At 43.9% G+C, this 16,184-nt stretch overlaps 1 protein-coding gene across 9 annotated transcripts in view; it reads left to right on the forward strand.

Moving 5' to 3' along the window:
- The window catches only part of NTNG1 (netrin G1), a 327,946-nt gene that overhangs the window by 200,387 nt on the left and 111,375 nt on the right, over nucleotides 1–16,184 (forward strand). For all 9 annotated transcript variants that reach the window (XM_061633866.1, XM_061633869.1, XM_061633871.1 and 6 more), the window contains one exon: nucleotides 13,562–13,734. In XM_061633866.1, coding sequence (XP_061489850.1) covers nucleotides 13,562–13,734 — 173 coding nt within the window. The remainder of the gene's footprint in view (nucleotides 1–13,561; nucleotides 13,735–16,184) is intronic.

Consider the following 16,184-nt stretch of genomic DNA (forward strand, 5'->3'; position numbering starts at 1 on the left):
GGGATCACTCTCATTTTACTACAATGGCACCTGTACACACTGCTCAGAACAGAGCCAAATTACACACATAGTATTGGGGCATGTACACACATAGTATTGGGTTTCCAAGTGAACTGAAGTTTCTCAGTAACAAGCTGAACAATTTCTGGATGGCACTACTTTGGCTACCCCTGGCCTAAAGTAAAGGGTGAGTTCACTTCTCCCAAAAAACTGAGTTAACTTTTCAGATTTGCCTGGCCTGAAGCAAATTGGAAGGCTACTGTTCAGGCCTTGACCAAAGAATTGTGGTGATCTCGGATACATTTGAGGGTTTATGTGAGCACCAACACAAGGTAGCAATTTTTGGATTTTGGATACGTAGACTTTTTTACCACCTGAAATGTGCCCTATGCCTCGATTCTGCTTTCTTCCCATCCAGTCCATTGATCCAGGCTACACCAGGAGTAGGAAATCTTTTTCAGCCCAAGGGACACATTTTCTCATTGATAACCTTCCGGGGGCCACATGCCTGTGGTGGGTAGGAACCAGAGGGTGGTAGCCAAGGTAAAAAGGAGGCAGGGTAATCGATGTGACTCTTACTTTTGTAGAGCAGACTACATTCCATCAGAGGTTTCAAGAGCTACCACATACACATCCTCCATACAGGCAAGCAAGAGGTATTATCACAGTTTCAGCCAGGCAAAGGCACTCAAGGAAGGTGCAGAGCAGGGCCAGTGAGGGATGTGGTTGGGGAGAGGGGTTGTGGCTGGGAGATGAGGCATGGACTGGGGAGAGTCCCAAAAGCCATAAAGTGGTACAAGACCCAGGTTACATCATCCCTTCCTTCTTAAGCTCCTCACCTGTGGCAAGCAGCATCAACTTTCTTAAAGATGTTAAAGGCCTGCTGGGCCTCTTATCTTCCCTGGACTGGTTAAAAAAGATGCTGGCAGCATATGGATCATGGGGGTTGAAGAACCCCCATCCTTCACAGCCTATGAGAGGGCCCATAAGGAACCATCTGCTGTGTCAACCTCTTTCATAATGGAATGTTTTGTTCCCTTGGAGAAAGGTTGATGTAGCAGGTGAGGAGGGAATCTGGCCTTTGAAGCAGACAGTTTAAATGCTTAAGAAACCCATGAGGGTTTTTAAAGGTTCAGTGTGCCCAATAGATTTTCTCACTGTTTCCCCATCACTAATTTAGGTCCAGTTGAACTTTGGCCCAATTCTGATACAAACTTTTTTCACATAAGACAGCATATTGCAATCCAACATGTTTTTCATTTCTCTGGCATCTCTGAATAAGACAAATGACTATGTTGTTTTGCAAGTCACCATGAATGAATCAAGATGAGCTCTGAAGTCCTTTTTATATTTTGTTTTGTTATCCCTTTCTTCATCCCACAAGTTGGAGTGGGATAAAAAAATTAAACAAATAAACAATGTATATGAGAAACTTAAAATACAGTTAAACCAAAACTGTCAATTTTATGGGCTTAATCAGTTGATGTAATTAGACCAACTAACAGATGGATGCTTTTGATCTGTTCTGTGTCTAGTTTTTTAGGAAAAGCTGATAGATGTTTATATTTTTCTGATTTTTGTCTACTTACATTTCAGATGCACAATCCAAACTTCTTCCTTTTGGCATGTGCATCCTTCAAACATTCATAAGCCCATCATTGCATAGATACTTCTCAGCAGAGCTAAGCATCCACTGGGTTCCTTTATTCGTTCATTATGCATCATTTTCTCTAGTAAACAAGTCATTTTTTAAACTTCAGAATGAATTCTCTCACAATGACGTGCACAGAAGTTACTAGAGTAGTTCAGCTGCATCCCACTAGATTGATAAAGCTATAGAGAATCTCATGTTCAGAAGGCGATGCTTTTTAGTATGCAGCACAAAACATCAATGCTGCCCTCTATTATCTCTTAGAGTGTGAATCTCTTGCCGTGTCCCATGGAGTCTAAGGTCAAGAAGATACTGTGATTACCAGAACTCTGCATGCTCATAAAAATTAGACAAGGGATTTTTAGCCAGTAATCCCTGCCTCAAAAATCACAGAATACAATGCTTCCCATTATTTATGTTCTCCATTTTATGATTTTATTGTATCTTTATTTTTTAATCTCTGGATGAAGTCATAACCTATTCAGGTCAAAAGGAATTCCCCCCTAACTTGACTGTACTTTTCTGCCCCCTACTGATGGCATTTTTTAAAAATTGAATGAGAAATTATATGTTACTGAGGCTGAATCAAGGAAGTCATATTGAAGCATTAGACAAACTGCAATCCAAATCAGAGTCAATGAGCCAGCACTGGGCTCTCAAAGGTTAACCATCTGGGAGGACAACAGACTGAAGAAAGAAGAAGCCATCATAATTGATGGCAGCAAAACAGCGCACATGGCTTTAGAAAGAAGCAGGGGCTGCTGGTTTTCCCTGCCAATCTCTATAAGCCTGTCCCCACAATCCTGATTCTATCAGGACATGGGATTCATTTTTATTTTCCAAATATATGTGCAACTGTTGTAGTTAATTGAAATTCAGCCCAAAAAAATGTGCAGAAACACCAGTGACATGCACATTCACATGAAGACCTTGAGTTTGTGTACAGACATCATGAACAGGTGAGTTTGCACATTTCCCAGGCAACATGCATTGTCTCCGAGGGATGCTGGGAAATGTGCACAAGTAGACAATGTCAACTGAGTAGTGCGTACACTGACCAAGCAGTATACTCATAGAATCATAGAATAGTAGAGTTGGAAGGGGCCTATAAGGCCATCAAGTCCAACCCCCTGCTCAATGCATTCATTCAGTATGTGTGGGCTATGCTTATTGGGCTTTGCCTATTGCCTTGACAATGTACCAAGGTTACATAGAAGCTGTATATATTAACAGGGTGATGCACAAACCATCTCTAAGCAGTTAATATTTTTCAACATCCATTGATGATGGGAAAGTGCAAAATCTCCTGTTGGCACTGTTAATTTGTGCAGATTCTTCAAATCTTCACAAGAATGTGGAGGTATTTATACACATCATACAAATGCACAGTGAAAGGTATTTGTACACATTCCATTCATATACACCCCAGTGTAAGACTCTTTGTTGTTTTTACTGCAGCAGCCACCAATGACTCCTGCTGTGCAGTCAAAAACACAGTGACCGTTGCCTCCTCACATGCACCGCAAAAGCTCTTCTTACTGTGTCATTCATGTTGCCAGACTCCAAACCCAGAGAGTCTGTGGAAATCCAGGACATGCATCTGATCCTTAGCCCCGCTTGATACTTGATAGCCCTAACTTCTCCTGTATTTGCAGCTCCAAGCCATGTGATGATAAAGTGAAGGAAGAAAGGCCGCTTAGAGCCACATTTGAAAACACTGAGCTGCTTTATACCATTAGAGACTGTTACTCTAATGTTCAGTAAGACCTCCAAGCTGTTCAGAGAGCTGTTCAGCAAGACCTCCAAGCCTTCCTGCCTTTTATCTGGGAGTGCTAATGGCTGGTGCTGGAATCTTTTGCATGCAAATTATGTGCTATGCCACTAATTTGTGGCCCGTGAGAGCAGGGGTGGTGGTGCTGCAGAGAGCTTATCCTGACCGTGGCACTTTAAAGATAACAGGAGCTCCTGCAAACCATTCCAGATTGTTCCAGAACTATTGCAAAATCTCTGCAAAGGGCTTTCCTTTTTGAATGTGCTTGGTGGTAACTCCAGTTCTGGAAATCAAATAAGTAGTGAATTTCTTCTTCTCATTGAGCAATTAAATCTGTTTGTTAAAAACTCACTAGATAATGAAAGAAAAGGGAGCATGGCAGGTTTGCAGTCAGGCCCTCCTTGCAGGCTTCCCATAGGTATCTGGTTGGCTACTGTGAGAACAGGATGCTGGACTACATGGGCCTTTGGCCTGAATCAGCATGCTCTCCTTATTTTCTTACGGCAGCTTAAAGTTACCCAAGATCTGTGATTGTACAGAAACTAGAGTGATGGGGAATCTGAGGCCAGCTATACCCCATTTCAATAAAAGCAGATGCAAAGCTGCAGAGAAAGCATGCGTTATTACATTTCGGAAGTTTGCATTTTTTTCAATGCTCCCCCATAAAAGATATTCCCTGCATATGAACGTTTAGCACATCAGGCAGAAGGGTCTGAGCCTAGCCTGAACCATTACATTCCACCATACCATGTGCAGTGATTTTTTTCCCATAGAAGAGTATTCAAACATGGGGTGCCGCCACCCCATGCACACACCTGTAACCTGAAATAGTTCAGTTCCCAGATAAATATACCATGTAATTTGGATTTGCTTCTCACAGGATTGGCCTCGCTATGCAGCAGAGTGAAGCAACATGCTCCAGGTTGCATCATAAAGGACAGAGGGAGGGATACATTAAGGCAGGAACGGGTGCATCAGTGGCTCCTAGCCACAATGACTATGTTCCACCTCCGCTATTAGAGGCCTCTGAATACTAGTCACTAGGAATCACAAATGGGGAGAGTGCTCTTGTGCTCAGGTCCTGTTTTTGGGCTTCCCACAAGAATCTGGTTGGCCACTGTGAGAAGAGGATGTTGGACTAGGTGGTCCATTGGCCTGATCCAGCAGGGCTCTTCTTATGTTCTTATGTATAAATGATGCAGTAAGGCTTTTTAAAGTGTTGGCCCTACTGTGTGTGGGAGTGTGTGTGCGCAAGTGCATGCACTATTTGGAGGGAGATGCCATCTGGGCTCCACATCAGGCAAAATGCCTGATGACTCCACATTCTAGTAGACCCTCTCCTCTTTCCAGAGTTTCCATTCGTTGCCTGTTTTAATCAGACTTTCTTATTCTAGTTCTAATAAAAGAAGGCAATGAGCTAGGCAGTACAACTGCTTATATTCAAAGGATGCTGATTCCATTCTCGGCTCCATTCACTCCATTCCTGTAAACGTGTGTGAAGAAAATAAACCTTTTATAAGTCTAGCACTACTAATATAGAACAATTAAACTGTCTGCTTAACAGAGCCTCATTTATAGACCTGTTTATAGGGATTTTCCCCCTGCCAATTTTAAGTAAAAGGAAAATATGTTTGTTCATATTTCCTGCTAGAATGAGTTCCTACTTAAACAGCAGCCATTCTTGAGAGTGTCATTTGTTTAAACCATAGATGAAATACATACTGCAGCTACCTTGTTATCAATTCTATCTGCCATTATGCTGAATTCCTTAAAGCTACCATAGGTTTGCTTCACCCTGAGGATATATGTGTGGGTTGTTATTTGCTTCAGGTCAAATTTCCCTTAAATGGAAGCCAGGTTTGGCAGCTGTTCATTTGCACTTGCTAAAAAAAAAATAGCTTGCCCATTCCTTGTGCTGCTTTGCCCTAATTACTAGTCAGTCCATGGAACGGGTGACAAATGCCCACAAAAGAATCTTTCCAGCCACCGGATGTAAAATCATTAAGAAAATAATCAGCCAGAGTTGCTAAATACCTGGGCGCCTCTCCAGCATCTATTTGAAGGCGATTTTAAAGCATTTCTGACATCTACTGGAAAGAAATAACAATGCTTTCATGATGATAAAATGAGTTTTTTCATTCTGAAAGCATGTTTGGTTCTTGTTGGATATTATTATTATTATTATTATTATTATTATTATTATTATTATTATTATTATTATTAGAGGCTTCAGGTTCATTAAACGTGTTTAGCCTACTTCAACGGTATACCTTGCAGCAAAATAAAATACAATCTTTCTTTTTTCCAAACAGCCTGGGACTAGTGTCCCAAATTAAAATAACCAGAACTTTTCCAAACCATTTCATGATGCAAACATCACCCAATGGGTTGGACTTGATGGCCTTATAGGCCCCTTCCAACTCTATGATTCCATGTGAGATTTCCCCAGATATATTCATGATATGATGATTAAGATCCCAAATTACCATATCAAGTTAGCTGCAGTCTTGCCAGGTAGGAGCTTTTTAACAAGTCCCATTTCATTCTGACAAAACTGATAAGGGCTGGAGGCAGGGGAGGAAACACTTTCTATTGTCTTGCCCACCATGTTTTTTTTCTCAACAATGTACCCAAAATGACACTAAATCATAATGTAAGGCCATCTAGGGTAGGCATTGTATGGAAAACATGGTCGTAGGGCCATTTAGATGAGTGCTCTAACATCACTGAGGCCAAAACATTTTAAAGCCTCTGTTCCTCATGCCACTCATCAGATAAGGTTCTTCTGAAAAATTTATCCCCTCCCCCCAAAAAGATGCATTGTCTTTAGCCTCCCACCCCACCCACCCCTAAGACCCCTTGAAGTTTTGAAGAAACATTCACAGGGTAATGTTTGTCCCAGCTCTCTCTAACCCATATAGTGGATATGGATAGCCAGGAGTTCAGAGAACCAAGGTTAAGACTAAGGCAATATCATTCTGACACTTATTTTTCAGACCATCATATTAATTGAACCGTATGTTGAAGGATGAATTCATATTATCATGGTCACATCATGGGGCATTCTATATGGAAACTAGTCATGTGAATGTTTCAATTTGCATTCCATTTCAAAGCTAACGTCCTGCAAGCTTGATTTTTGAGATTTATATAGCAGCTGGAAAGATAAACTTTCATTGCTCAGGCTGGGGCTATCTAGATATAGATATATAGATATAGATTCATTAATCCTGCTGTAGATTGCTGTTTTACCTAATGTACAAAAACACAGCCATATAAAACAGATTCTGAAAATTACATGGTGCTTTATAAAATCGCCACTCTGTATATTGCCTGTCGCAGTTAAGAACTGCCTCCAGTCCACCACACTGGCAAGCTTTATAAAGGATGTTTTAACAGCTGGTATAGCACATTGGGGAGGAGAGCCTGCCTGGGACTCCAGAGTCTGTGAGTTCAAATCCCCGCTCGTGTCTCCTGGGTGTCAAGGGCCTGCTAAAGATCACCCCCACAGTGAGTGGCTCAGGGGTTATGTCCCCTGCCACCTGTGCAGCTGTGGGCAAGCGGCATAGTCCCAAGGAGCCCAGTTGCCCCCCAGGTGACAGTTGCAGACAAGGGAGGGGCTGGCTTGTACAGCTGTGGCAAGCTGAGCAGGCCCTACCCAGCTGGGAAGGACTAGCCTCATAGGGAGACTAGCCTCAGAAGGAGGCAATGGTAAACCCCCTCTGGATACTGCTTACCATTAAAACCCTATTCATAGGGTCACCATAAGTCAGGATTGACTTGAAGGCAGTCCATTTCCATTTTTTCTCTCTCTTAGGACCCACCATAGGTATGTGTGAGCAAGCAGGCTACTTTGTTGCCTAATCACTTTCATGGACAGAAATGGGGAACTCTCCAGATGTTGTTGGACAACAGCTCCCATCATCCCTGACCATTGCCATGCAAAGTGTGGCTCATGGGACTTGGAGTCCAACAAGATCTGGATGGCCACGGATTCCCATCCCTGCATGTGGAGTAATATTTTGTTGTTGAATGGTATGGCTTCTTCACCTGTTGTACTTTGTATTAAATTACTCTGCTATGGCCTGTCCTCCACTGACTTCTCAGGCAGGCATGTGCATAAACAGACCATAATGCTTTCCTTCTTTACAGAATGTTTAGTTTCACAGTGGATGTGGTTGCACTTAGCATGGGTCCAAGAACTGGAGTGATCTGGTGTGTCGTCGGGGTTTGTGTGTGTTAGGTGGCCTTAGTTGTACTGACTTCCTTTGCTCAGTTACAGCTAGTGAGTCAGCTACAGCTGTTCCTCAACACAAATAAGCTAACCATGGTGACCTGTGCTCAGGTAACCTCCCATTTGAATTCTAATAATGCACTTTATATGGGCCTGCCCTTGAAAACCACTCCAAAGTTACAATTGGTGCAAAATGTGCCTGCCAGATTACTGACTGGAACAGGTATCAGGAATCACGGAACTCCAATTCTGAAAGATCTACAATAGTTTCAGTTAGCTTTTAGATTGAATTCAAGGTACTGGTGTTGACCTACAAAACCCTAAATGTCTTAGGGCCCAGATATCTGAAAGAATGCCTCGTCCTTTATCACCCTGCCCACCAGGGGAGGTACATAGGGTCATGACACAGGATACAGCCCAACAGTGGAATGCCTTCCCCCTGCAGCCATTCCCAGAACCAACTTTGTTGGGCATTTCAGTGTCAGGCAAAGACCTACCTGTTTGCCTGGGCATTTATTTATTTATTATTTTATTTTATTATTTTATTTATATCCCGCCCTTCCTCCTAGCAGGAGCGCAGGGCTAACTATTTATGAGTGGTTAGTCACTGTTCCAACATTTACTTTCTGAATAGGTTATTTTGGGGTAGGGAAAGCACTGCACATTTTATGTTCCTCCTGAACATGCATAGCGGTGATCAAATTCATGTGCACTATTTGATAACATCTAGAAATCAGGGTAGATAGCATGGAAGAGTTGGCACACAAAGAACTCTACGGCACATGTCTACACACTAAGAAGGCATTACTAACATCAGTCCAAAAAGCAAAATGTAGATACTATCCAGGAACCAGTATCCAACTTGCTCAGCACTTTCTATTTCCAATTGAATTTATTTATTTATTACATTTATACCCCGTCTTTCTTTTCATAATAGAAACCAAAGGCGGCTTACATATGGTTTCCAGGCGGTTTCCCATCCAGGCACTGACCAGACCTGACCCTGCTTAGCTTCAGCAGGGAGCTGGCCTCATGTGCCTTCAGACCATACCCTGGGACCAATACAACAATTTGATTAGCAACCAATGTCAGACAAATAGGACACTGCCCTGGACAAACATAAAATGAAGCCCCATATCTGAGTTATGGTCCTGCCTTCCCAGTGGCAATTTTTGAACTGATTACTGTAATGTGCTGTATGGGGGCTGCCCTTGACATTGGGTCCAGAAGCTGCAGGTGGTGCAAAAGGTGGTGTTGTGACTACTCACTGGGGCAGGATATCACCAACATGTTACCCCACTGCTGAAAGAATTGCACTGCCCGTCAATTAACCACTAGGCTAAGTTCAAGGTGCTAGTTTTTGTGTAGAAACCCCTATACAGTAGGGCCCCACTTATACTGCAGGTAAGGGACCAGACCCACACCGTAAAATAAAAACTGCCGAAAAGTGGAACATCCATCATCTGTAGTGTGGGGAGCTCCAGCTGACAGTGCTTGGCCCCTGAAGCTCCCCCCACAACAGCTGATCGATCTTCCGCTTTTCCATGCATTGCCCTCCCCCCCGCTCGCTCACTCACTTGCCCTCATTATAGTGGGGGAGTAGTGCTCCCCTTCTGCTGTGGATCACAGGGAGGGAGCTGCCCACCCACTCGCTCACCCTCCACCGGCTCACTCACTCACTCCCACCGACTCCCTCGCTCGTCCCCCCTTGCCCACTCGCCCTCCCCCTGCCTGCTCTCACTCACTCCCACCGACTCCCTTGCTTGTCCCTCCTTGCCAACTCACCCTCCCCCTTGCCTGCTTGCTCACTTGCTACCACCAGCTCCCTGGCTCGTCCTCCCGCTCACCCTCTCCCCTGCCAGCTCCTTCACTCATCCCCCCCTGCCCACTCACCCTCTGCCCACTCGCTCGCCCTCCACCACTTCCCTGGCTTGTCCCCCCCTTGCCCGCTTGCTCGCCTCACTCATTCCCCCTGCCTGCTCACTCGCTCGCTATCGCCGGCTCCCTGGCTCGTCCTCCCGCTCGCCCTCCCCACTGCCAGCTCCCTGCCTCGTCCCCCCCTGCCCACTCGCCCTCCCACCACCACCCCACTCGCTCGCTCACTCAGTGCACACACATTGCTTACCTTGAAATCTTAGAGTGTTGGCTGCAGCACTTCTATCTTTGCCGGGTCTCTTGGCACGGCGCTGAGGAGCGGGTTGGAGCTGATGCAGGTGTTATTCCTGCGCACACAAAGGTGATCAGCCTCTGGGCAGAGAAGTGCTTGGCGTCATCCACCCTTTCATCCTTTAGGGCTGTGAGGCCTTGTAAATTGCCAGAATACAGAAAGATGCTGAATGCACAAACGCTGAATCAGACTGAATCACTGACAATACTGTAAAATGGCGCCCAACGCTCTTCTCGGGCTCAGCTGCTGAGCACATCATCAGAGCTTGGAAACATTCCTTGTTTCAACTACAACTCCCATCAACCCAACTGTAGTTTAAAAAAGGAACATTTCCAAGCTCTGACGACGCTCTCAGGGCATCGGACACCATCAATTTGTGCACTCAGCATCTCTCTTTTCCAAGCTCTTCGTGTCATACCGCAAAATCGCTGCAAAAACGGAACAAGCACTGAACATATGGAACATGGATACAATTCGAAACTGCCACATTAGCAAAGTGCCGAGAAGCGAAGCTCCAGAAAGCGGGGGCCTACTATACAGCTTGGGACCAGGATACCTGAAAGATCGTATCACCCCTTATAAACCCAGTCAATCACTGTGTCCTGCAGGTGAGAGCCTTCTTCAAATGGCATCTTATCAGGTTGCTCCACGCAAAATAGGAAGTGGACCTTGAGTGTAGTGGCACCTATCCTTTGGAATTCACTCCCCTTAAACATTAGACAGGTGCTGTCTGTGTTGCCTTTTCAGAGCCTACTGAAGACCTTCCTCTTTCAACAAGTCTTTTAAGTAGACACTTTTTCCCAGTTTGCATCTGTACTGGAATATTTTAAGATTTTTTTAAAATGCTTTGTTTTTAAGATTTTTAGTTTTTAGTGTTTTATCACTTGTTATCTGCTGCTCTGGGCTCCTTTTGGGAGGAAGGGCAGGATATAAATTTAATAATAATTCATACATACATACATGGTTGGGTGTTTTAACATAGTAACATAAAACACACTGGTTAGGAATATTGTTGTAGGGTTTATTTATTTATTAAAGTAGTCACCTCAGACAAAAACCCCTAGGCAACATGAAAAAACAGTTAAAGCATCCAAGTACAATCAACATAATAACACAAGATAAAGTGCAACAAAGTTTCAAACCTGTTGCAAACTTACAAAAATTAAAAATGACCATCATGCAAGCAAAACTAATCACCATCAGGTCATAGGCCTGTATCCAGTGTATTGCTAAGTAAGTGTCCCATCAGCGCAAGGATTTATGTTTGCACAATGACACTTCCTCCTCCCTCCCGACACTGCACACTCTCCCAAAATCTGCTCCGGAGGGCTGGCTGAACCCTCAGAACAGATTTACGGGGTGTGCACGAGGAGGAGAAGGGGGAAATACAAGCCATAAATGACCAATGCTTAGATAACATTAAAATATATATTTAAAGGCTGGCAGGATTGAAGAAAGTATTCATCTGGCACCAAAAAGACATGGAAGCAGACACCAGGCAAGCCTCTTTAGGGAAAGCATTCCACTTACAGGGGGCCACCACCCAAAATATAGTCTCTCTTGTAGTAACCCTTTGTAGGAACATAGGAAGCTGCCATATACTGAGTTAGACCACTGGTCCATGTAGCTCAGTATTGTCTACACTGACTGGCAGTAGCCCTCCAGGGTTTCAGGAAGGGGACATTTCCAGTCCTACCTGGAGATGCTGGGGATTGATCCTGGGACCTTCTGCATGCAAAGCAGATGCTCTTCCACTGAGCTACCGCCCTTCCCAAAGACATTCAGAGGATGGCCTCTGTAGATGATTCCAGAACAGGGATAGATATGTATGGGAAGAGGCATTCCGTTTTGGGGTCCCAAGCTGCATAGGGCTTTGTAGGTCAAAAACTGTACTTTGTATTGTTCAGCCTGGAAATGAATTGGGAGCCAGTGCAGGCAGAAAAGGAGTGAGTTTCCTCCACACTATGGAAGTACTTAGGATACAAAGGTCCTGACCTATCCCAGACTCTGAAAACTCTATTACTGTGTATGTCATAGAATGAGTTTTTTGTCTTACAGGACTACAACCCTATCAGAAAAGAAACTGGTAGCCTACTGAAATGAGGGATTTGGTCTTTGAACTTTCAGGACCCACATTCTGTTCTCATTTTGGAGGGAAAAGCTAGACAAGCCCTTTTGACTGAGCAAGGAAACTTTGCTTAACTCTTCTCTCCCCATGCAGCCGTTAAATTGATTGTGGGTTTTCCCTAGCCCTCTGGAGCAGATTTTAGGAGACACACGGGGATTGGAGGGAGAAGTTCCACTGTGCAGCCAAAAGGGCTTGCACTATTAGAACTATTTAGTTGGATGTTGCCCTCAGAAAAGCATTTTCCAATACATTTCCTGAAATGTTTCTTTTTAAAGTTCCTCCTGAACTCCCTGCTAGATAATATTGAAGGAAATGGTTCACTTTTCACCCCCAGTGAATAGGATGGAGAATGTTGGGTGCAACTGTGGATCCAGTCTTAATATTGTTTAGTACTGTTTTACTGCAGGTGAAGGAAGCAGTGAGGTTGATCCTAGTCCTTCTGGTCATCTTCTCTAAGCCCATTGCTTATTTCATCCATCAGTATGAACTTATTGTAGAGTTCCATTTAGCATGAACTGAGCTGAATTTTTTCTGAACATTTAAAAAATTAATTGCCTCCAACCGAAACGTTACAGAATTTTGCATCACACCCAAGAGAATATTTCAAGAAAATGGGAGGTGATTTTCACTCACCACCACCCCAGTTTGTTGCCACTTGGCCTGCCAGGGATTCAAATTTGGCCCTCAAAGCCGTTTTCCCCAAACCATGCCCATCTGAAGCAGTTAGAGCTGTGGCACTCAGTGCACAATCAGGAGCCTTCTGACTGTACTCCCAATTGTGCATTGGGAAGGGAAAGTAGTCTTTGGTACATCTAGAGAAATCCTACATCAAGTCAAAGCCTGCTAGATCGGCTAATCAAGTAAGTTCCCCATGGGGAACTTGCTCGTGCAGCTGATCCTGCAGAAAGCTGATGGGGGGTAAAGTCAAAGCCTTAGGCACTTGAAAGCACTTTGCAGGGCTCTTTGCAAGTCCTGCATGATGCTTTGAAGTCCCAGCTTTGGGCCTTCAAACTGCCCAGTCACCTAACATTATTGAAGCAGGCGATTGACATGTAGGCAGCCCCACCCACCTGTCAAATTTGGCCCACTAGGATTTGATAATTTGGATCTGTGGAGCCAAAAAGGTTCCCCAACTCTCTGCTATAGTTTGGTGAGGTACAGAGATTTCCCTGTTGGCAGTCCCTAGCTACTACACACACACAACACAGAACTCCCAATTGCCAAGATTTCCAGAGATGCAGGAATTACAATTAAGCCAGTTAAGTCTGTAGTGTAGATATGTCCTTAGTAGGATTGGGATATAATATACAATAGTTAATCATATAGAGGTCTGTTGATTTGAGCACAGGGCTTAAAGAACCAGTTCCAAAGTTTTTGATGCAGTTTTTGTTTGATTAGTATGTATCCAACTGTCACAGCTTCTATGAATGAAAGCAATTTGAAACAGTTCTGGGTAGGTTTTTTAAAAAGAAGAAGTTAAAACAGCAGCAACAAGAGCACAATGTTTTGCTATGTAGATATTTCTTGCCAAGAGCTGGATTTTATTTGGAGCATAACAGCCTGAAATGAAATCTCCACTTGTGATAACACCTTGCCTTTTCTTTTGTTAGGTGTAAGTGTAACCTTCATGCCACCGGCTGCAGAGAAGAAAACAAAAAATTGTTATGTGAATGTGAGCACAACACAACAGGCCCAGACTGTGGGAAATGCAAGAAAAACTATCAGGGACGGCCTTGGAGTGCAGGCTCATATCTCCCCATTCCGAACGGCACTCCAAATATCTGTGAGTACTTGTGCACAACAGCTCAGCAATGGTTATGAAACATTTTGGCCTCATGGGTCAAATATTATCCTAAGAAAGCCTGTCATCCAAACTCAAAACATCCTAGAACATTATACATTAATGGAGCATTAACACTTTTACAGGCAGTGCAATCCTATGCATGTTTAGTTGGGAGTAAGTCCCACTGTGTAAGGAGGGCTTATTCCCACGCATATGCACAAAGGATTAAAGATCTATGGTTTTTTAAAAAATGAACATAAAATTGTGACGTGCATTCAAGTGTAGCATTTTAACCAAATCTAAGTGCCAAATTTCCTTCTTGCTATATTTCAAATGTACTATAGCATTCACTAGAGTGTCAGAATCTCATTCTTTGGACTCTTATGATGAAGGTTGGTTCGTTTGACATTTCTTTTGCTCACTTCATGTTTTCTGTATGCAACAATAAGAAGGGAAGATCATATGATAAGCCTGTCATATGATGATCATAGTATAAACCTTTACCTTTATATCCCACCCTTCCTCCAACAAGATCAGGGCAATGTACATGGTTCTCCCACCCATTTTAGCATTGCAACAATTGTGTGAGATAATTTAGGCTGAGATAAGGTGACTGGGCCAAGTTCCAGTGAGCTTCATGGCTGAGTAGGGATTTGAACCTAGGTATCTCCAGTTGTAGACCAATTATACCCCTACCCAGTGGTAGCTAACATGGTGCCTTCCAGACAGGTTTGGTGCCAGTGGGTGGCCAGGTCAGGCTCTGGCCAAGGGCCCCTCCTTAGGGTGGGAGGGTAGCACTTCCATTATGTGATCCACAGCAGCATCGGGTCCTGACCCTGCCATGGATGATGGAGAGGAAGCTCCCAGGCACCCCCTATACAGACAGCATGGGCTTCACTAAGCCCACATTGACAGCCCACCTACCTCTCCCATTCCTGAGAATGCCATGCAGACTGCACGTGCATACCTGCCATAAACTAAGATGGCAATGGGAGCATCCCTTAAGGGGATGACACCCCTACCGCCATCTTGGTTGATGGCAAGCATGCGCCCTATGTGAGCACCTCATTCACATGACACAACACGAGATGAGGTAGGTAGGATGTGTGGGTGGGGGCTGCAGGCCCAGGGCAGGCTGGTGCCCAAGGACCCAGTCATGTCTGGTGTAGGCCCTGTTTCCAGATGTTGTTGGGCTACAACTCCTATCATCCTTGATCATTAGCCATGCTGGCTGGGGCTGATGAGAGTAGGAGTTCAACATCTGGATGGCACCATGTTTGCTGACCCTTCTCTAACTATTACTTTACCCTGGCTCATACTATCTTGGGCAAGTTCATCATGCATACAACCCTCCAAAAATGCACTAACAGCAAGTTAGAGTTTCATCAGAAATCCTATCCAGTATTAGAGATCTTAAAAGTGTAACAGCCAATAGGGCATATCTTGCAGCAGTTGCCTAACCATGGGTAGGAATGGGATCTGTTTGTTTGTGCCTCTTTGACTGCATTCCATCAATCCAACAGGTGGTTCCATTTCAGCTTAGATATTTTTCCGCTATCCTTTGCTTTTACTGTTCCGACTTTTCTCCTCCCAAAAAATAATGATATTGTTATCAATGTTTTCCTTTAGGAAAAGAAAGGAAAGGAAAACAGTTTTCCCTATGCCCAATGCCCCCCTACCTTAATCCTCCTCCTCCTCCTCCTCCTGAATGGTATTAGGTTCTTCCCCCCAGCCCTGGAGGAAAACTAGACATCACTTTAATGCAAACAAAGACAAGGGCTTCTCAACTGGCTTGTTAGCAAAAGCAAACACATATGCGGGTCAGTTTCATCCTAGCAAAGCAAAGGCACATGCTAGTCAGTTTCATATTAGCAAAGCAAAGACACAGGTTGAGCGAAAGGAAGACGGGGCAGCAAAGCAAAGAACAGGCTCAGCAAACAAAGACACAGGTGTCTTAAGTTTAGCAAAACAAAAGAGTGGTCAGTTTAACCTTAGTAAAGCAAACACAAAGGCTGTAAATTTCACTTTAGCAAAGCAAAGACAGGCTTGTCAGTTTCAATTTAGCAAAACAAAGAAGCAGGCTGGTCAGTTTCATATTAACAGAGCAAAGTTCCATGTGCTGTTTTAAAATAATCCAGTGTTAGAGAAAGCTGGGGAAACTCACAGCATTCGGGATTGATCCTCAGAGATAGCAAACCTGCAGCCTATCGGGAGGTACAGTGCCAAGTTTGATTCTAGCTAATTTCTCACCCATCCCTAACCATGGGATACACCTGCTTGAGATCTCCTCATTTGAATTGTGTGAGACCACAAGAGCAATCTCATTCAAGCGCACCCATTCCTTGCCATGAATAGGTAGACGCAGAAGAACAGTGATTTTGCTTGAGTTTCTTTTATGGTATTAAGTTGCTCACTCAAGGAGACTACTGCTATGTATACCTTTTCTGCAA

Source organism: Rhineura floridana, chromosome 6 (assembly GCF_030035675.1).
Source record: "Rhineura floridana isolate rRhiFlo1 chromosome 6, rRhiFlo1.hap2, whole genome shotgun sequence".
NCBI lineage: Eukaryota > Metazoa > Chordata > Lepidosauria > Squamata > Rhineuridae > Rhineura > Rhineura floridana.